A 22,692-nucleotide genomic window follows, 5' to 3' on the forward strand; every position below is an offset into this window, starting at 1 on the left:
CCTTGGCCCATAGCTCTCGTTCTTCTTTAAACCCCTGTTGGTCGACCTTAATGGCCTTCTCGGCATCCACGAGCTTAGACTCGGCAATGTGTTGGGCCTCCTTTGCCCGATAGAGGTCATCAAAGTGGGTCATGCCCTTCGCTTTCAGGACCTGCACCTCCTTAGCCAAATGAACTTGATTTTGGGCGACATTGGCCAATCGAGCGGAGAACTATCAATAGAATAAAACCACAGTTAGGCAAATGAAAAATCAAAGGGATTTAGTCTGAACGAAAAAAAGGAACTTACCTCAACCCACGAGCAGAACAACTCGTTCGTATCATTCTCCCCTCTCCCCCGTCCCCCCCCCCCCCATCGAATTGAAAGGTTCCTTTTTATTTTTGATGAAATTTTATGTTTTGAAGTCTAAAATCAGCTATCTTTAGAAACAAAAATATGATTTTTATAATATCTATGAATTAAGAAAATATTTATTAATTATCAAGAATATAAAAATTTATTAAAAAGACAATTAATTATCAGCAATGATTCATTGGGTTTATGAAAATGTGCTTGAAAATACAATAAATTATTATGAATAATTAATTAGGCTTTTAAAAGTGGGCATGGAATCATTTTGAATAAATAAATTTTTTGATGTTCCTCAAAATGGTTTTGCGCTTTAGCTTGTGTAGTTTCTCTGCCTTTGAACCGGACCAATTAGGACGACGATATGTTTCATCATCGGTTACTCAATGGGGAGACACGACGTTGTGTTTACAGCTATATAAAAAGTTGATAAATAATAATAATAATAATAATAATAATAATAATAATAATAATAATAATAATAATAATAATAATAATAATAATAATAATAATAATAATAATAATAATAATAATAATAATAATAATAATATATGGGGGAAATGATACAAGTTTGCTTAAAATTGACATAGAAATTAGTAAAACAAACACAAAAATAAATAATAATGATGTGATACCTAAATAGTTGACAAATAATAATAAATAGGGGGGAATGATAAGTGTGCTGAAAATTGACAGAGAAATGAGTAAAAACAACACAAAAATGAGTAACAATGATATGGTATATTATTAAAAAAAACTAATATGAACTGTGTCCAGTCTTGATGCGTATGAGAAGTGTTAATTATGTAGTATTCTAAATCTTTTAGAATTCTATGTAATTTAGGAGTTTTAATTTTTAGTTTGTTATGAGTTTGTTTATTTCCTAATTCTAGTAGGAATAGGACTCTTAAAATCCTAATCCTAATAGGATTAGAACTCCTAGTTTTGTTAGGAGTATATTAGTTTATGAATTCTAGTTAAGTTAGAAATCCAAATCCTAGTTGGATTAGGATTCCTAATTGGATTAGAATTATAGTTAAGTTAGAAAGTTATGTTATAGATAGATAGATTTATGTTTTACAAGATAAACATGTGGCTTGTACATGTTATCTTTAGGCGTGTGATTAGTAAGAGTTAGATTAGGATAAGTTTATGTTTTCCTAGTTAGATTAGCATAGATCTTTTATCTAGTCCTAGTTGGATTAGTATAGGTTGTACCCTATATATAGGGACCGACTTATTCAATAATAGATATAGATTAGATTTTGCTTAAAACCTTCTTGATTGTTTGCTTGCTTGCTTAACAATTGAAATCATTAATTATTCTTCAGGAGTGTTGAATACTTAGTGTTAAACATCTTAATTCAGGAGTGTTTTGAGAGTGTTTAGAGTCTTTATTTAAGTTTCAGGAGTGATCTTGAGTAAATTCATATCCTTGTTCGACTTTTATGCTTGGTTATTCGAAGTTCTTGGAGTTAATCTATTCAAGATTCACATTCATACTTGATTATTAGACTTCTTGGTTTAGTAATCATATCAAGTATCATGTGAGTTGTAATGATTACAACTCTCACTTTTTACCGCGTTCAGTCTTCCACTCTTTCTTCTCTCTCCTCTGATAACTTTTGTCTCCTTCTCTCTCCTATGATAACTTTTGTCTCCTTCTCTCTCCTTAGCTTCTCTCTCCTTCTCTCTCCTCTAATAACTTCTCTCTCCTCTGATAACTTCTTCTAACTTCGTTCTCTTTATAACTTCTGCATTTTCGCTCTCATAAATTAACTTCTTCATTTTCTCTCTGTTCAAGTTCGTACTATGTCTTTGAGTTTTTCCATTCATTTCTATTTCATTATGAAATAATTTAGTGTATTTTGAAATAATATAGTGTATTTTGAAATGATATATATAATGTATTTTGACATAATCTTGTTTTGCTGAGTTTTTTGGCGTGTGTTTTGCATGGTATAGTGTGTATTGACATGATAGAGTGTATTTTAAAATGATAGAGTGTATTTTGAAATGATATAGTGTGTTTTGACATGATAGTGTTTTGCTGTTTTTTTTTGGCATGATAGTGTTGCATGATATAGTGTATGTGGACATGATATAGTGTGTTTTGACATGATATAGTGTATATTGAAATGATATAGTGTTTTCCCGTGTTTTTTTTTACATGATAGTGTTGCATGATATAATGTATATGGACATGATATAGTGCATGTTTGTTCTAAACAATTGTTTTTGTATTATTGAAGAGAGAAAATCGCAACTTTTGGAAAATGGTAGTGAGTAGTTTGTAGCGGGTCGTCTGAGCCTGGTGCACAATATTTTTAGTGTGAACCGGGCCCACGCAAGTCGGATTGGGTATATTAAGAGTTTACAAATAATATAAAAGAAAATATGAGAAAATGATGTGAAAATGATGTAAGTTTGCTAAGAATGAGTAATAATGATATGGCTGGTATATAAAGAGTTGGCATATAATAATTAAGATGGAGAAAAATGATACAAGTTTGCCGAAAATGATATAGAAATGAATAAAAATGACATTGAAATGAGTTGAAAATTAATAATAAAATACGGGAAAATGAGATGAAACAGCTCCAAAATTATATAAGTTTGTTGTTATATGTCATAGAAGTCAATAATAATGATATGAAAGTGTTTTATAAATGACATGAGACAACTCCAAAATGATTTGAGATACACCAATAATGACATAAAATCAATAATAGTGATATGAAACCATCATATTAGTTAATACATGTGAGATGTTGCACGATAAGCTATGATGTAACATGTTACTCCCAAAAAGCACTAAAAATGTAATTGAGTTGTCTCAATAAAACTTGTCTAAAAATGACCCGATTCGAGAAGCCGACCTGACCTAATATGGCCCGATTTTCTTACGTTTTGAACAAAAGTTTTTGACCTAAAATTCAAAATGACTTGAGCCCAATGAACTCGTTAATTCTGAGTTAGAATTATGATTGAACTCAACATGACCTGGTTGGCTCTAAATTCTAACTAAATGTTAAACAAAATATTTTGAAAATGTATATTTGCATGAAATACATGCTGATTTTCACATTAACTTCCACATCTTTTTTTTTTTTTTTTGACATCAGATAAACTTGCATTAATAAAACTGAATTACAACCTAGGACATAGTAACCAAACATAAGGAAATCATCTTGAACAGGAGTAGTTACTAAAACAGGGGGGAAGGGGCATAACATTTCTTCCGACAAGGATAGCAGACGTCCTCAGTAAAGCAGTATGGACTTCGCTTGAGTCCAATGCGCACCCTGCAAAACAAAGGGTTAGAAAAAGAGGTACTTCGACGCTTTACCGTATTATGTTGGCTTTTGATATTGGAGTGCACACGAGAGGAGATTTTCATCTTGCTGGTAGACTGATTGTTGACCCGTGAAGTAGACTTTGCCGACGAACAAAATGAGGTGCTTGGAGGTAGTAACAAAGAGACGCAAGACGACTTTTCGGAATCCATACTTGTAGCCGCTACATCGGGGCTGAGAATACCATTACCATTATAAAGTTTACCAATTTTATTGGTTTAAAGCGTATATCTGTTACTAATATGAACGTCATATCAATGATATCATAATATTAAAGATTAAATAGCTGTTATATACAGAGCAATCATATTCTCATACCGGTTATGTGCCAATACCATGACATTTATGTAATTTTTATGACAAAAGTAATATTAAAAAATTATTTAAAAAAAATTCATTTTTTTTTTTGGGGGGGCTTGTTAGTTGAAATCTTAAATCATATCTGGGCTACATCAAATCATATCAGTTCGCTATTAAATCATATCTGAGCTACATCTAATCATATCAAGTAACTGATATGGGAAAAGTTGTCCCATACCGGGTATGGGACTATACTTTCTTGTTATATACACGAAAATACTCTTTTATATGATAAAATAGAAATATAAAAAGCTAATAAAAAAATAGTCATTAACATGCATTTTGACTTAAATATGATCCGCAACCTATATAACTGGCCAGTATTCTACCTAACCCAAAATAAACCTGACCTCCATTCACCGAACCAAAAACTTGCTCGCCCGACTTGTTAGATAGATAGTATATATTTTTCAAAATATCATCCTTTTATAATCTTTAATGATAAAAAATAAAGATATTATTGATCAAAGTCAAAAGACGAACTGATTATTTACTACCATAGGGTTTCTTCAATATCGTCTTTTATTATGGCGATCCCTCTAAGAGCTAGATGTTTACAAGACGAATTAACTTGGGCGTACTCTAAGGATGGCACTTATTCGGTGAAAACCGCTTACATGTTGGGTAAAGGTGGGAAATTGGATGATTTTCATAGAGTGTGGAACATCTTGTGGAGCTTAAATGTGTCGCCTAGGGTTCGTCATTTCATGTGGCGCGCTTGCACAAGCTCACTCCCGGTAAGGGCAGTGCTTAAGCGATGTCACCTCGTCAAAGAAGCTATTTGCCCCTGTTGTGCCAGAGAGGATGAGACGCAATCACATCTATTATATAGCTGCTCGATGTCGCTAAAGTTGTGGGAAGAGCTGGGTTGTCATATGTTATTGCAAGGGGTGGAAGATGAAGCCATGTGTGATACGCTCGTCAGATGGAGTGAGATGGATGCAAATGTGGTTCAAAAGGGCTGTTATATCCTATGGAATGTTTGGGGTGAAAGAAACAAGAAAGTGTTTGAGAATACTAGCCATCCCGCCACTGTTGTGTGCCAGAGAATAAGTTGATGAATTTAATTGCTATGTTGTGAGGATTTATGGTGGAATGCGATCCATAACAGCTCCGAGCCCAGCCCCATGGTATGCCCCCCTGCTGGAGCTATTAAATTGAACACAGATGCCAGCTTGGCCGATGAAGGTTGGGTGGGACTTGGCGTGGTAGCCCGCGATTCGGAAGGTAAGGTGTGCTTTGCTGCAGCTAGACGTGTGCGTGCCTTCTGGCCTCCCGAGGTAGCTGAATGTAAGGCAATTTATATGGCAACCCGCTTGGCCAAAACTCATGGGTATGGTGATTTGATTTTCGAGTCTGACTCTCTAGTAGCTACAAAAAAATTAACGAAAGCAGCAATTTTCTTCTCAGATTTAGATGTAATACTTGGGGACATTGTTTCTACGTGTAATGCCTTTTCTTCTGTTTCTTTTTCTCATGTTAGAAGGGATGGGAATTATGTTGACCATAACCTCGCTAGAGTAGTGTCGTTTGGTGTTGAGCAATGTTGGGAGCGTCATTGTCCTAGTGCTGTAACACCTTATGTACTTATGGGCACCTTGTCCCTTTGATTAATGCACTTCTCTTTCCCCTAAAAAAAATATCGTTTTTTTATTTTCAGTCTTCAATTCTTTTTGAAAAATAAAAACAAAAATAAGAAACCCAAATAAAGTAGTTTGTAGTCTATTATTATCAGCTTTCAAAATTGACATGTTTAGCATAAGTATGACTAATTTTAAGTGTATCACTAGTAGAATAAATGATATTTGCTGCGGTGGTATTGCTGCGGTTTTACCCATACGCAGCAATATATCACGTAAAAATAAAAGGAAAAATATAAAATAACCATATTGCTGCGGTTTCGGTCGAAAACCGCAGCAATATGGTTTCAACAGAAATTTTTTGAAATTTTTTTAACCATTTAACCAATCATATTGCTGCGATTTTTGACAAAAACCACAGCAATATATTAAAAAAATATTCTTTGGACCTATTGCTGTGGTTCCTACTAAAAACCGCAGCAATTGGATCTTAAAAAATTAAATGGATCCATCTAGGGTTACTCCTTTTCCTCTTATAAGTTACACGCCTTTCACTCTCTCTCCTCCTCTAATCCTCTCATCAATTACACGCCTATTTCTCATCTCCCCTCATCTTATCTCTCCCTCTAAACCCTATCATCCTCACGCCGGTCACTCATCTTCTCTCTCCCTCTAAACCCTCGCATCCTGTCACCCTCTCATCCACGCATCCTGTCACGCCGGTCGACCTCTAATGAACTTGCGAAAAAATTGCAGACCTCAATAAGCCAAACAATAGGTTTGGCATAAATGTACCCTTTAATTTACTAGAGTAGGAGAAAGAAATGGTCACTTAATAAAGTAAAAGGAATTTTCACCAAGTATCCCTTAGGTTTTACTAACTTTATGAGGTACCCTATTGCTTCAAAAACTTATTAGATAACCCTTAAGTTTGCATATAATGTACTAGACACCCTCTATAACTTAGTGGTGTTGATTTTGTTAACTTAAGTTTGCATATGAGGTATTCGAGGAGGACCGTTGTAGATTTTAAATCAGTGGTTGAGAATGCATAATAGGAATAAATAGAAGGATTTTATTATGAATAATTCACCAGATAACCTCGTGTAATTTGAATTTCACTAAATACCCTCCAATCATTCAAAATTCACCATATACCCTCAAATTCTGTAAGATTGACCATATGTCCTTGATGACTAATAACTATTGATTTTTTTAGTCACTAATCTCTAATTCCTTTACTAAAAAGCTAAATTCACCGCTATTGGACACATTTACCTTAATTGACAATTACAAAACAACTTCTATGGCTCCTTTTTTCACGCTTCATTTGTAACTCTCTTTCCTCATTTTTGGCCATAGATGTTTTAATGGTAGTTTGTTAGAGTAAATAATAGAAGTATACTAACTTCATTCTTTTTCTGTTACAATAATAGAGTTTTCACACTGTTAATAGCAATTTTAATTATTAATATCTTTGACTATATTTTAGTAAAAAAAATACAAATTAGATATTTTGAAAATATAATTAAGATGAACCTAACAAAATCGCACATGGCTTATATTTTTCCTTATGTAAAAATCACAAAAGATAATAAAAGTGTGGTGAATGAATAGTCTCATTATTATAATAGAAAAATAACAGAGGAAGTATATAATTGCGACTTTTTTAGCACTTCATTACTCAAATATACTTGGTCTAAAATCTGTTTGTTTTTATTATTAGCTTAAGGATCATTTATTTAAAATAGAATATGGATTAAAGAAAATGGAAATAATCGTAAGACAATTTGTCAGATCGAGAGATATTGCTACAATTTTTATCATACATTTGGGTACATAATGATCATGGTACGCTCAAAAATTATTTTTTGATCATTACTCATAACCTCCCAAATGTGCCAAAATTGCACAGTAGGAATAACTCCAAATGAGAAAAGGAGAAAAAAAAAACAGCTTTCGATGCTCCTTGCATATTCTACATCTGAGTGTACAAAAATACAATCATTGTATGATTGCCCAAAAAATTATTCGTTGTGCTGCATTGCCTAGTGCCAATGGCGAGACGATTATATAACCACCAACAAATATTGAGACGATTGTTTTCACTATCCATGGAGACAAATCTCCAAGGACAATTAGAATTTCTAGCCAATTCTCCAAACACTACAGGACACCGTAGAACATGATATGTGCTCCCTATGCTTTCCTAATTTTATTGGAAGATGTAAACACCAACTACAGCAAATACTAGCCCATCTGAGCTCTGTATTCAGGACAATTCATTCATTTCCTTAAATCGATGCCTCAAACTGACACAGATAATTGGACACTTAACCAAACAAAACAAATGTGCAACCATTTACCTGCAGTACATCTCGAACGGTTGGTTTTACAATGACCATCTGGCATTTATACTCATTGCAAAACTGCAATCTGTCCTTGCATAAATTATTTCACCCGGAATATCACAAATCTACAAGGAAAAAATTTAAATAGAAAAACAGGCTCCTAATGCTTATCAGATTTCTAACATAGCAACTCCTAATTCGACACAGAAGAAGACTGAAATAAAGCTGCTTTTGAAGATCTTCACAAACTGTATAGTTCACGTCAATTAGAGGACCTTTTGCCAACTGTTGGAGCTTGATGACATAACAGTCAGAATTTCTGTCACGGAAGCCATGGCACTGAGTGCTGCTTTCAGGACATCTTGTGGACATCCTGGCTTTACTATGGCTCGTACCTGGAAATAGCATTTGAAGTTGAGAAAACAATGAATAAGGTGCAGAAAGCGAATGCGAATTGCCCCCCAAAAGGAAGGGTCTCAACTCTCCACTCACGAGTGAAATAAACACAGTCGTGAGCATCATAAACGAGTGAAAACGAAGCCAGAATGTCCATAAAATTACTGCATGATTGCAAACGACAACAACATAATATGTATGTCTCTACAGTAAAAAAAATTAGTGTGGAGGTGAGATTTTCACAGGCCATATTCTACAAAGTGCAAACATGCTAGGTGTAGGAAAGATGGAAAAGTCATTTCTAGTTCAAAAGGGTCCCACTCACAAGGTGGAACAAGTGATCCAGTGATATGGATGAAATAAACTGTATTCCAATAAGAGTATTTGGAGAGAAATGAAGAGGAGAGAGAGTAATAGTTCCTCTATATGTATTTGAACTCGGAAAAGGTTAAGGGACAGAATATGGAAATATCCAATTTCCTTCCCCTTTTGATATCACCAAATCATTCCAAGTACGGAAAGATACTGGACAGCAAACCCACTGCTCCTTCCACTCCCCTCCCCTCCTTTCTTTCTCTTTATTTCCTCCCTCGCACCCAAGCAATGCTTATATAAACAGAGTAAGAGAGTAGTTAGTGACATCGTGTAGTCAAATGATCATGTACCTTGTCTAAATATTCTTGCAGCTGCTTGATACGGCCCATATAGTCCTGGTCTTCCACACAGAGGGTAACAGCCTTAGCATCAGCACCAGGACCATCAAATTGCAGTGGACCTGGATTTCTGTAGATATCTTCGACCAAAAATCTTGCAGCGTTCTGTCTCAAAAGCCTACAAAGCAGACACTAAATCAATACATATATTACAATGGAAATATAGGGTGACTGGGTGAAAGAGAATTGTAGAAGATAGTCTAGCATCCATGTGTTCACATACATTGGGAAAAGGTAACACACTACCGCTGCATAAAAATCACATGACTAAAATTTATTAGCATTTCCACCTGGATATGAGAGACTTACTCATATGCTTTTCCTTTCACATCCACTGTTGCAGGATGAATAGCAGGTTTCCCAATAGCCAATGAACCAGGACCTCGAGAATAGCGTTTCACAGTCATCATTGCCTGGATTATCAAGAAGTAACAAACAAGTTATAATTTTTTATAGTTCGTAAAGTTAGTCACTATATAAACTATAGTTGAATTATAAAACACTAGGCAATAAGATTGAACAGACAGTAAGTGAGCCTTACTGTCAAGGGAGCAGCACCACATTTCCACTTGTTCAAAGGATTTTTAAGGTTGGTAAGAGTTGCCATATAACCGTTTAAGCCAGCAGCAAGGACATGGTAGCATATATGACCAAGAACCTGCACAGATTCATTTAATTGTAAGCAAATTGCATACCACTGAAAAAACCGAATCTATAAGGATTCAGGGCATACATAAGCATAGTCACAGTCGAATTTTGATGGTAGAGAACCACGAGCTTGATAGCCAAAAAAGTGACAGATTGCATTGAACTTCTTTCCCTTGTATGTGCCTTCTTTCTGCCAAAGAAGTTAGAAGGGCCATTAAGGCATGCCAAAGCAAGATTGATCAAAGACCGCGGGAAATCAAAAGGCAGAACTAGTAATTCAACAGCCACCTAAGCATCACTCAATACAAGTGACCGCAACGGAAATGATAGCCTGAAATTTGTGGACCAAAAGCAAGCACACATTTTGGAAGCCTTCATTATAAAAACAGGTCTAAAATTCTTATATCAACGAGAAAATTGTCCAGAGCCCCTCATGGACTATGTTAGATAAAGATAAATGTCAATATGCACAAAAGACCCATTTCTGTTAGAAAATGTATTTGTGAAAATGCATGGATGCACAGAGAATCTAGCACATAGAGTACATTAGACGATAACGTTATTGATTATACAACTCTATTCATGCAAGTTTTTCCATGCACATTTTACTGTTTAAAAAAAACTGCATATAATTTAACTTGCATGCACAAATGTCACTTAATCAACACTGAGTTAAGTCACTTCACCAATTTCTCAGATTAGCCAAAACTATACATTTTTTACTTTAGGCACTTCAATTTTAAGCGAAACAATGCTGTTCCACAAAATCTTGTTACGGAACGCCAAAATTAAAATCACACAATTCTCACCGCGTTGCCCATTCCGTAACGTGAACTCGCCGCGTCAGAATGTTTTTATCCCCGTTACATCTATTCTTTTCAAACATTGGCCGAAAATATTTTATGAATTAATTATATAGTTGATGAAACATGATATTATGATAGATTTGATTATATTATGTTGTAATAATGCTTCATAAACTAAAACAATACAAATAAGGTTAGAACATATTAATGACCCGCGTCAGCCGCGATACGTTCCATTCATCTGTTATAAGCCGCTTCCACGATGACGCAAACATTGCCGAGACCGCATCAGCGAATTATTTCCTTGGTGCAAACTTAAACAAGAGTTCCAGGTAGCAATAAAAACCAACAGAAAAGGCATAAAAACCACCTATTATATTTAGTTTTCGTACCACACGTTTATTCATTTCTGCCTCCACAAGATGAGCTAGAAGTTTTTCTGTCTCAATCTGCATAAACAGTTAAAATTTCAATTTCATAAGAGCAACTAATAACTCAATTTACTTCAGAATACCAGAAGCTCTAAATCAGAACCTGTGACAGCTGTGCAGAATCATCTGATTCAGGGTGAAGGAGCAGCTGCAACATAATATTTCCTGTATTAGAATAATTACTCATGCTATAGACAGAAATTTCCAAATCCTAAAGAGATTTTGTATTAGGAATTCCAAACCTGTTTCTTAATGAAAGGTGGCAAAAACTCAAATAAGGCAGATGCCCAGGGAGAAAGCTGAGAAGACATAACGTCAACAGATACACCTTCTCGATGAAGACCATGAATTTCCTGCACCGTATCATCCGAAAACAGTCAATAACAGCAAAGACCAAGAAGCTTCAACAATGACAGGCCTCTGAACAAATAAAGGCTTAAGAAAAGTATCCCTCGCCTCTACCACTAAGTTCATTTAACCAAAACAAAGAAAAACATGGAGAAAATAAGATGCCAACAATATATCTTCGAATCATATACCTGCAGGAGAGCATAAATTTCAGGAATACTTTCAATAAGCCCCTCTGGAAGTAGGATGACCCCATGATTCTTATCTGGAATACGAAATCAACAAAACAAATCAGAAAGCAGCAATCATATGAACATAATCAAGACAAGGAAAGTATTGGACCTTTTTCTGCCCTGGTTTGGACCGCATCACAAATTTGTTTTGTCAGATCAAACAAAGTTAATTTTGATGCAGCCACCTCCTCCCCTAGAATAACCTAAATATAACACAATAAGAGTAAAAGAGTGGTCAGTATGTCCAACAGACACATTTGGCCCCATTAATGATTAAAAAATAAGATGGAACCATGTTTAGCAATACAGAAAAGACAGCTGACCAAATTGGGGTGTGACTGGAGAGTGCATTCCAAAGCAACATGTGATGCCTTTCTGCCCATGAGTCGAATAAAGTAATAATACTGGAAAAGAAATTACATTGATAAGCCTTTCAGACAGTACTAAAGATCCAAGAGAGCATAGGGTATGAGTTTGGGAACAGAAAGAGTTCAGAAGTTGGTGCAATATGTGTGTGGGTGAGCTTGTATGCTAGACAAGTGATTAACGAGAGCCTCTGAGTGAATAAAATGTGCCTATCACCAAATACCCTGCTCCAAAACCTGTTGAATTATATAAACTTATAGGATACTCTCTTAAAACATTCATCCATGTTTTAAATCAGCACCAACGGAAGTTTCACTGCCTCAAATAAGAAAAATTCTTAAAATGAGAAAAACAACTGTGCATCTTTTTTTAACTGAATACACATATTTTGGTTTTCGAATTGCATCTACATCTTCATGAGAAAAAAGATGCACATTTAGTTATAAAAAATGCACAGGATTATAAACATGTGCACATTCAATTCAAAGAACTAGCGAAAAAATCCTTCTCATCCTTCTCATTTTACGAATCTTCTCATTTTATCCTAAATCTATATATAAAGTGTGATCATCAATATACAATCATCCAAAGATCAAGCATTATTTAGCCAGATTATGATTAATACAGTCGTATTAAATAAGCCCAATTACGAAGACCCCAGCTTTGGCTATAAAAGAAAATAAAGACCCCAGCTTACATCTTCAATGCTGCCATTTATTACTCTTGCCTTATTTAGTAGGAGGGAAGTTTAGGAAAGCAATCCTGCTTCCATGAATACTACCTTAATTTTTATATTGATAATGCTGGATCACAATGTGCCGTGTGTGAATACTACTGGTACATCAATAGTCTCCCCCTTTACATATTCTTTTCCACTTTTACAATATACCATCTTACTGTTCCCAGTGAGTTCTAAATTTTATTTAGGTTATACTTTACCATGTATTATTTCTAAATAACTTCGCAATAATTTAACATGTACAAGAAATTACCTTCTCAGCAGACAACGCATCGGTGCAAACATTGCTAATGAGCTGAGAATTAACCTACATAGAAGCAAGAACATTTAGCTTTATAAAATAGGACGTGTCAGAAATATAAAAAGAGAAATTCTAATGATCTTCAAATCCAAATAAAACATATCAGCAGGGCACGGAATGCAGCACAAAGAGGATACAAGCCTAATGCAAGAAAAGGGAAATTGCCAAAGGAGATTTTAAATTTTAGAGGGTTCATGTAGATACTCAATCCAGTTCCAACGTTAAAGCCTACAACATACTTCCTCCTTTTTTGTATTTTACTTGAGACATTGAAGATATGGCCCAAGAATTTAGGAGAGGAGAGAAATAGAGTGAGATAAAAAGGACCCACACCTGTTAACACTAGGAGACGGAAAGAGAATATATTGCCAAAAATGTCAATGTTCCAACTACCTCATAAACTGAAAAATGGTGAAGTAAAAATAAAAGGCAGGAGGAAGTATGTCATAACTAGCCAAATGCCTTCCACAAGGCAACCACGGACAGAAAGACAATACAAAATTACAAAGCTTCATGACCTCAGGCCAAATGTTAATGAAGCATCATTCATCAGCACATCATGCAGGCAACTTCCGCCACTCTCTTCCATGCATTTGATTTTGATGTAGTATACATATGTGGAGAACCACTGCATAATCCATGAATTTCTACTGGAATTCTGTTGCAACTCATGAGTCATGAAGATTAAGCTTATAGAACCATACCTTGCATATGGTATCAAACCCAACATCAGTTTCAACAAACTGGTTCTTCAGATCTCCATTCAAGGTAACTGGAACTCCAACTACCTGCACATTTTTGACTTGTTAATTGAAGAAAAGGGTAAGATTGGGATGACAGCGTAGAACGAGGAAGTGAAGAACTGATTATAAAATATAGCTGTAACTTCAAAACTTAAAGCTTTCTCTTGTAGAGTCATCTACTATTAACTATATCATACTATGGTAAGAAAGATGCTGGTATTAAATTAGCACAAGGCAGAAACACCAAAAAGGTAGGACACCTTCGTTGGGCATTTTGCCTCTGCAAATGTTTCAGCAAGCTGGGCTGCATCAGTGTTTGATGTTACACCTTCAAAAGAAAACAAAAGACAAAAAAGAAGAAAAATTAGGGACCTATCATTTGACGAAGCTACATATTCATTAAAAACATCAACTTGGTAATCTTTCTATTATAAGTACCTCCAATAATTACAAGGCCATCCAGCTTCAAAGCCTTGCATGAAGCTAATGCAGCATTAACTTGCTCAATGGTTCTAATTTGATCTTTAGTCCTTCCCAGCAAGTCATAACCACCTTGAAAAAACAACATATAATAAATAGATTTATTAGAAAAAGTTAAGAAAGTTCCTTATGACCAACATCATATGATTACACTCACCTTGGTTTTTATAGGTGGACAGAATATCATCAGTTATCTCAAGAGTCTTTTGTGCAAATAAACCTTCTGTACCACCTGCAAGAGGCAAAAGTACAGTTACTTTTAAGTAAACAACAAGCTTTGATAAGGCCTAACAAGATATATATTACAACATGATGCAAAAGCAAGATGCTACTCCACTGCAGCCATGACTTGTGATTAAACAACTACAGCTCATCATGTCTGCTCAAACTATATAGACTAGCTACAAGCGAAAACAATCAAATTCTCTAGTACGTGCGCACCAATAAAACACTCTACATCCATTTTCCTGCCTCCACATAAAAGATAACGGCAAAGTAAAGACATAGCAATTTACCAAACATAAATTCTCAATGCGTAGGCATTCTCCACTCGAGTAAAACGAATATAGTATGTACGTATACCCTAAGGATTAGAGATGGCCAACAATGCGGGCCAATCCAGTCCATCCAGCCAGCCCACCTCGTAGGCCGTGTGGTTCGGGCTCGCAAAAAGCCTGGTCCAACCCAGCTCGAACCGTGAAATTGGTGGGTGGGCCGTGGGCCAAATTTCATGAGCCTAACCCGGGCCACGAAACCGGTTCAGCCCAGTCCATGAACTGGACTATCCCAGTCCAAGTAAATATTGAACCAAATTGTGTTTATTTTAATCAAATTGTATATATTTTAATCAAATTGCATATATTATAACCCAATCAAATTTTAAAAAAATGAAATTATTCATTAATATTAATAATTTGATATATTTTAATTCATTTTAAATATTTTATGTAACAATAATGAATAATTTCAACGATTAAATAATCTTGGAAAAAAAAATTCATGCCGGCCCGCCCGCCTGGTTCAGCCAACTAGACCCACGAACCGCTTCCCGAACCGTGAAAACCGATAACCAACCGGTGTGAGCCAAGATTTTTCAGCCTACGGACCAGCCCGTCTAACCCATGAATTTCACGGTCCAAGGCTGTGAAACCTCAGCCCAACCCGCTACGGCCCACGGCCCGGCCCACCCAGCCTGCACCACTGGCCATCACTACTAAGGATGTAACAAAAACAGAGCTCACAAAAGACAATGAACCAAGCTAAATGAGAAGTAGTTCACAACTTGATCATCACCACTTGAACTAAGGAGCCAGAGATGAGTTATACACCACATCAAGTTCCTATATTAAATGGTATATTCGACGAAACGGTGAGCATCAACCATCAATATGTCGAAGAGCTAGAGGAACTTCAAATGCCGTAAAAGTGACAACATGTCAAAGTATATATCAATTGTCTTAACCATCTTACAAGAGGTGTTTAAGTACCGATAAAATCATCTCAAAGGAAGATCAATTTACAAAAAGTACTCCCAGAAATAAATGAACACTTGGTTGGACACGTATTATAAGTTCATATGTTGTTGTGTGGTTATCACATATTATTTATTAGAAGGTAGATGTAATACTACCTCCGTTCTCTTTTAGTTGCAACGTTTGACAAATTGCACTATTCATGTTCTCTTATTTAACCACATTTATTGATTTATATGTTAAACAAAATATAGTCATGTGGGGTCTTGTTTGATTCGTTTCGATGTAAGCTTTCATAATATCAAATTTTTATAATTTTTACTTACATACAATTAGAGATAAAACGATTTGAAATTGTACATTGGCAAGCGTGAAAGTCAAAACGTTGCAACTAAATAAAAACAGAGGTAGTATGAGTTAGTGAGGTTTTTTTATTGAAGGAGAGAGAAAGTTGAGTAATTTATGAAGAAATAGGTATCTTATATAAGATATTATGATATATGGATATCTGCACGTGTTTAAATTGACTATTTAATATAATAAACATAACCCGCTTTACAATACAATCCTATTTTAGGAATTCTACAAAATGGTATTAAATTGAAAATTAAATAGGTAAAAATATCTCTTTTCTCCGAAAATCCTTTTTGTAACAATACAATAGAAAGATCAAAAAAGGTTAGGCAGGGGACCCATGTACTTTTACTTTTGAGATAAAGTGATGTTAGAGAGCTAATATGATAAAAGTGCGACCATGGAAAAAATGAAAGTGTTTAAACTGATATGGGACAAACGAAAAAGAGAAGTGTTCACTAAAGGGTAATGAGGGGAACAACATTACTTTCCTTTCTGAAGGGAACCAATACATCCTTTTTGATACAAGGATATGGAAAGGGTGAGCTAGTAGGACAGTGCCAAAGCCCTTTAAGTGTCCTATGTAATCGGTCACATTTCTAGGAGTCGGGTTTAGTATAATTAATCCCCACACGACGAGAAAGTAGTTTCCAAATAAGCTGATTAGTTGCTACATAGAGCTTTGAGGATCATGTACGCTATTTATCATTATTTTATGTTGTATATTGAAACCAATATATTAGTATACAATGTTTTTATACCAATATGGATATTATACAACGTCTTTTTCCTAGTATATTAGGTACTAGCCATTAACCATACGTCTAAGTATCATCACCAACTATACTTTAGTCAAAATACATTATTGCGCTCATATGCCATCCCCCTAGTCCAAACGTCTTTCTTTGTGCTTTTCCTCTGCTTCCCCAATTTGTTTCAAATATGCCTTCTCTCTTAGTAATTGCCCTATGTGATTATTATGCAAAATTGATGCATCTTTAAATCCCCAAACTAACCATAATGACGACAGAACAAACCTTTTACTACAATGTGCACATCATTTTAGACAAAACAAACAAAGCAATGTTCCAAAAGCTGAAAGTTGATGCTCTAATACATGAGCACTAATTATTCCTCTTACCTAGAAATCCAAGCAAAATGTTGTTTGTGTTGTGTATCTTGAGAGCATTATAAAGACCCCATACAACATTGTGTCCTCCTGGAGACTGTCGCCCACTGAAGACAATTCCCAACCTGCTCAAAAATTGGTTCAGGAATGACATGAATAACAAAATCTTCAATCGTTATCAGTGAAAAATATTACTCTTCCATGTTCATATGCATGCACAAAGAATCATTGTTGCCATAATCATCTGTAAAATGTCCGAAAGTCAACATGCAATAAATTATCATAGATTGTGAAAACAATACAAACATATAAAGAAAATATAACAGATCAACAATAACCGAGTTACTCAAATTGCTACCTTAAACACATTTAAAAAAATTCCCTCTTGTCTGCAGCAAGTTCACAACCTAGAGCCCCAATAAATGAGCAACAGAGCAAGGTATTTAATCTGCCAACATCACACTACATTATCAAGTTTAAAGAGATTTGTTGCAGGGGTCGACACACATATCTATAAATGGGATATAAGTGACTTTTAGGAATTTAGACATCTTAGTTGTAGGCAATTGCGGCAGACATATTGTATAGTGGCACAAGTAGGCTTAACTAGCAGCATGATTTATCTTAAAAGGAATTATTACTCATTCTTATTCTAAAAGCAGGCAGTAGAAAGAGTTAACACTCTGATAACCACCAAAAAGTGTCTGATAATGACACCAGAGAAAAGCAAATAAAATAGAGAACACAAACCTGATAGTTGGGTGCTCAGTTATAATTTGTGCATCAGGGACCTTAGCAGTTGCCCTGAGAAAATGGGCCAAGGGTTGACCATATGTGTGGGGGAAGTACCGACTGATGGCATGGACATCTGAAGGATCAATAGCAGTGGTTCCGTCACCATATTCTACCCTTACTGTAGTTCCCTGCAAATGCCATATTAAATAAGATCTGTCAAATGAAATATAAAGCTTAAAAAGGGATTTGGCTCTTAGTCTAGATGTTTTATTTTTCTTTGCTTTCGGGTATTTGTTTAGGGGCATAAGCAGAGTGGGATAGGGATATGGGGGTAGGGATATAAGAAACGGAGTGTCTATTTGGAGGATGGAGATGATAAAAGAGGGAGGTAAGACAATTTTATCCTCAGTGAAGAGGAAGAAAGAGAACTGGAGGGAGAGTTATCTTGATAAATTTTTGTCTTATCTCAATCTTATTCCCAAACCATACCAAGCAGTGAAAACACTCATTATATCAAATTCCCTATGTTTATTCCAAACTCACTCCCTTAGAGATAATCCATATCCCCCATAACAGATGTCATGTTAGTTCTTTGGATGATGTTGAGTTTGGTTTAATTAGTTTCAATGTCACATCATGCTGAACTCTTACTGTCTTTGAGTATTAAATGATTCAGGATTATTAGCTCCATGCACTAGGATATTGAACGAGAATTAATGAACACAAGACGACTTGACAAGGGTAACCCGTTGGTTTTATTCATTTGAACTAAAAACCTATGTAAGATTTCATATATGGTATATGAAGACAAGAAAGGAGGCCAGTGCACAGCACAATCATAGATGAGTTCACGTATGAACAGCTTTAATGCTAGCTTAATCAGCTGAAACTTGTTGAATAAGTTTTACAAAATGTAAACTTGGTTATAGACACATAAAGCAACAACTCTTAAATCACAGCAGCATCTGGAGGCCAGGGTATAACAATTGCATTTACATCAATCAACCGAGTATACGAGGCAAAGTTCAAGTGCGTATAAGCCGTATATACTCCTTTCGCTAGGTAATAGTAGAGTGCCAGTTATATTGTTGTGAACCCTCAATGCGACATTAACTACCAAAATCCCCTCGGCAACAGTAAGCTAACTTCCTTCTTCACTTTGGCACTCCTATTCCTTGATTCTCTACCTCTCCCCAACTCATCTAATTAATTACATCTACTTGTTCTCAAATAAACAGATCATATCATTCTTCTCAATGCTAATGCTTTAGTTTGTCAAAACTCGCTTATATTGGCTAGGCATAGTAGAACGGACTTTTTGAGAATATACTACCATAATTTTTGCTAAGCTTTTTTCACATTTAGATTAGTAATGATCTCAATTTAAATAGCCTTTAAATTTTCCGAGCTACTTGCATGTGATCTTTCCATGTTATGACATCAGGATAAGAAAAATGACTTGTTGAATCGAGTAATTAGACCTATTAAGACGAAGACAAACACAAGGCATTACAATTTCATAGCATCCATGCTCATAGTCATAAATCTCTGCTGTTTCAGAAAAAGCGAAATTGGATTTTTCGACTGCAAAACAAAACAGTCCTACCTACATGACTTATTATTACAAGACAGATAAAGTATACAATTACAACACCAGATCAATCACAAAGAAGCAAACTCAATATTCTTCTAAAAAGTATTCTCTCCGTTTCATTTTAATCTATACACTTAGACTTTTCACGCATGTCAATGCAAAACTTTGAGGACGTATATCTTTAGTTTTGTATTTGTAAAAATTATAAAAAGTACATATTAATAAAATACATGTTATGATGAATCTAACAAGATCCCAAATGACTATATTTTCATCCACTTATAAATCACAAATGATGGTCAGAGTAAAATTTGTAATAGTGTAAAATGTCAAAGTGTGTAATTAAAATGAAACAGATGGAGTAATAAACAACGGCGTTATGAAAGCAAAGCAAATTCATTAATCACTACTGTACAAGCTACTAAACTTTAAAAACACACAATCAATTAATCAAATATAATGTCTAAAACAACATACGTAATCTGATCTGCAACTGCAATTGAGCGATCCATCAACATTTCTACCATAAATCAATCAATCAATACATACATTACAAAAATATAAAAATAAAAAAGTTTATGCGATCTACACTGTAAGTAACACTGATTAATAAAACCTAAAAACAGATCTCTAGGCGTATAAATCTGAACAATTCAAACATTAATATTATATATATTATATATATATATATAATAAAATAAAAAATTGTGGCTGAAAAAGTGAGAAATAAAAGAGAAAAAAGGGGGAACCTGAAGGCAAGGCGGGAGTTCAGGTTGATAAAGAGAGCGTTGTTTCTGAAGGTCAGAGAGTTCTCTGGGGATTCCGAAATCTGAATCCATGAATATCGCTGTTCTTCTTTTTCGCGATGTTTGTTTGTGTGCTAACTGTTTTGAGTTAAGCAGTGTGAAGTGTGTTTACGGTTTACCTACTGCTATTTGCTAAAGCGATGGTCCTTTATATTGGCGATACAACCAACCCAAACCCAAACGAAACATTGGTTTTTAATTTTTTATTCTGCCTTTTTCAATAACTCGACTTGGTTTCAAGCATTATTTGCTATCCTGCCACTGGTAGTGGTATCCACGGTTAGTGTTTATTACCAACTTTCACCTTTATCTTCAAGTTTCAACCCATTTTCTGCTTGCGGCTTTCCGACGTTCCGCTCGTTGTTTAAGCTTTTACTGCCCACTCGTCTGCCCAACTATTATTAATCATACTATCTACTATAAGTGATAATCAAACCAATTAAACTTGGTCTAGTTGGTTGAACATTCTCCTACAAAGTACAATGGATTCGAATCTGTGAACTATCGTTCACACTATCTCAATCTTAACTAATAGACCAAGACATCCTATAATCTCTAATTGGTAGATGGTGAACTAGTGTCTACCATTAGAATGGTCAATACGGGCCAAAATGCAGCCTAAAAAAAATAAAATGCGTGAAACTAATGTACATCAGTTGTTCTCCAAAGAACATGTGAAACTAATGTACATCAACTGATCTCCAATGAACATCAATCTCAACGATTCTCCTTTGTTGACCTTTATCTTTATGTTTCTTAGTTTGTTTATTGCAAATATTTGTTTATACATTGTGTTTTCTTTGTCAGTTCATTGGTGTAAGAATAGTGACTTGAATGGTGCCTTGAAGGTGTTTGGTATAATGCGTGAAGAAGGAATGACATTAGGCTGACTTTGAATACACATACTCTCAATCTATAAATGTTTTTGATGTGATTCAAATTGGAGGTGATAGCTTGTTCCAAGAGCTTTCCAATGATAGGTCATATGCCCAATTCCGCTGAGAAACGAGAAAGTTATGATTGTTTTATGAAGAGCTGACGAGAGCTGATCGCGACTCGCAGTTCTGTGGATAGATTGCGACGAGTGTTTTCATTAATTGTTATTAGACGGGTTAAATTTTCGATTTACCCTTAGGTCGTTTTTTCGACTAAGATAGCCTATATAACATATGTAACTCTGTATTCCTCATATCATCATCATCAATAAAATATTATCTCTCTCTGCCGTGGACGTAGCCAAATTGGTGAACCACGTAAATCTGTTGTCTGTTTTTATTGTTTTTGAGTTTATTATTTATTTCTCTCTCACATCTGTTATAACAAATTGGTATCAAGAGCTTTGGTGTTCGATCTGTGTGAGAAAGATGTCTGGGATGAAGGTCAATATTGACAAATTTACTGAGAGGAATAGTTTTAGTCTGTGGCAAATCAAGATGCAGGCTTTACTGAAGCAACAGGGATTGTGGGCACCGTTGGCAAAGAAGGCAACGGATTTAGTTACCGTAAGATGCAAATTCTGGAGGAAAAGGCGCATTCAATAATTATGTTGTGTCTGTCTGACGACATAATTACTGATGTTGCGGAGCAGAAAACTGCTGCTGGTCTGTGGTTGAAGTTAGACAGTTTATACATGACGAAAACTCTAACCAACAAGTTGATGATGAAGCAACGTCTGTTCAGCCTGCGTTTGTAGGAAGGTACGTCTCTAAGGGATCACTTAGATAAATTGAATACTATCTTACTAGATCTTCGTAATATTGATGTTAAAGTAAATGATGAGGATGCTGCTTTAATTCTGTTAGTATCTTTGCCTTCGTCGTATGAAAATTTTGTGGATTCTTTTATTGTTGGGAAAGATAGTCTGTCATTAGAAGACGTAAGATCTGCACTTCACACTAGAGAGATTCGTCATAAGGCGTCTGGTACAGGTACAGTCGATCAGGCTGCTGGATTAGTAGCCAGTAGTACTGGACAGGAGAATTCGGAGAAAAAATCCAGGAAACCGTTTTCTAGAGATCCTAAATCTAGTGATGTCTGTAATTACTGTAAGGAAACGGGGCATTGGAAAAGGGAGTGTCCTAAGAAAAAGAAGCAGCAGGACAAGAATGAAGGTTCTGCTGCTCTGGCAGAAACTGGAGGTGATTCTGAGGAAGATCTTCCCCTAGTAGCTAATAGCCAGTCACATTGTAGGGATGTGTGGGTTCTTGATTCTAGGGCGTCTTGTCATATGTGTTCACGCAGGGAGTGGTTTATGAACTATAAACAGGTTGATGGAAGTGTTATTATGGCCAACAGTGAGGTCTGTAAGACAGTTGGTATAAGGTCCATCAGAATTAGGACATGTAATGGCAAAGTCTGTACTTTGAATGATGTTAGGCATATTCCACATGTCACAAAGAATCT

At 35.4% G+C, this 22,692-nt stretch overlaps 2 protein-coding genes across 2 annotated transcripts; one reads left to right on the top strand and one right to left on the bottom strand.

The window, feature by feature from the left end:
* The first annotated feature begins 5,191 nt into the window (after window positions 1-5,191).
* On the top strand, window positions 5,192-5,674 carry LOC125493336 (uncharacterized). The gene has a single exon (XM_048636590.1). The coding sequence runs from the start codon at window positions 5,192-5,194 to the stop codon at window positions 5,672-5,674; it is 483 nt and encodes a 160-aa protein (XP_048492547.1).
* Window positions 5,675-7,883: 2,209 nt separating this feature from the next.
* On the bottom strand, window positions 7,884-20,427 carry LOC104899125 (pyrophosphate--fructose 6-phosphate 1-phosphotransferase subunit alpha). Its single transcript, XM_010686262.4, has 19 exons — window positions 20,233-20,427; window positions 17,905-18,077; window positions 17,167-17,279; window positions 14,357-14,431; window positions 14,158-14,271; window positions 13,980-14,047; window positions 13,681-13,764; window positions 12,929-12,982; window positions 11,894-11,974; window positions 11,680-11,773; window positions 11,529-11,602; window positions 11,232-11,342; window positions 11,093-11,137; window positions 10,951-11,007; window positions 9,838-9,942; window positions 9,646-9,762; window positions 9,414-9,517; window positions 9,057-9,222; window positions 7,884-8,390 (listed from the first exon to the last, which is right to left on the bottom strand). Exons 1-19 carry the CDS (start codon window positions 20,320-20,322, stop codon window positions 8,262-8,264), a joined length of 1,854 nt encoding a protein of 617 aa, XP_010684564.2. The 5' UTR covers window positions 20,323-20,427; the 3' UTR covers window positions 7,884-8,261.
* Window positions 20,428-22,692: the final 2,265 nt, after the last annotated feature.

Source organism: Beta vulgaris, chromosome 1 (assembly GCF_026745355.1).
Source record: "Beta vulgaris subsp. vulgaris cultivar EL10 chromosome 1, EL10.2, whole genome shotgun sequence".
Lineage (NCBI taxonomy): Eukaryota > Viridiplantae > Streptophyta > Magnoliopsida > Caryophyllales > Amaranthaceae > Beta > Beta vulgaris.

Coding starts and splice junctions, on each gene's coding strand:
- LOC125493336 (XM_048636590.1), top strand. CDS start 5,192: ATGGTATGCCCCCCTGCTGGAGCTATTAAATTGAACACAGATGCCAGC.
- LOC104899125 (XM_010686262.4), bottom strand. CDS start 20,322: ATGGATTCAGATTTCGGAATCCCCAGAGAACTCTCTGACCTTCAGAAA. Junction 14,432..17,166: donor CATTTTGCTTGGATTTCTAG/GTAAGAGGAATA, acceptor TGCCTCTTGCAG/GTGGTACAGAAGGTTTATTT. Junction 8,391..9,056: donor TGCAAGAATATTTAGACAAG/GTACATGATCAT, acceptor TGCTATTTCCAG/GTACGAGCCATAGTAAAGCC.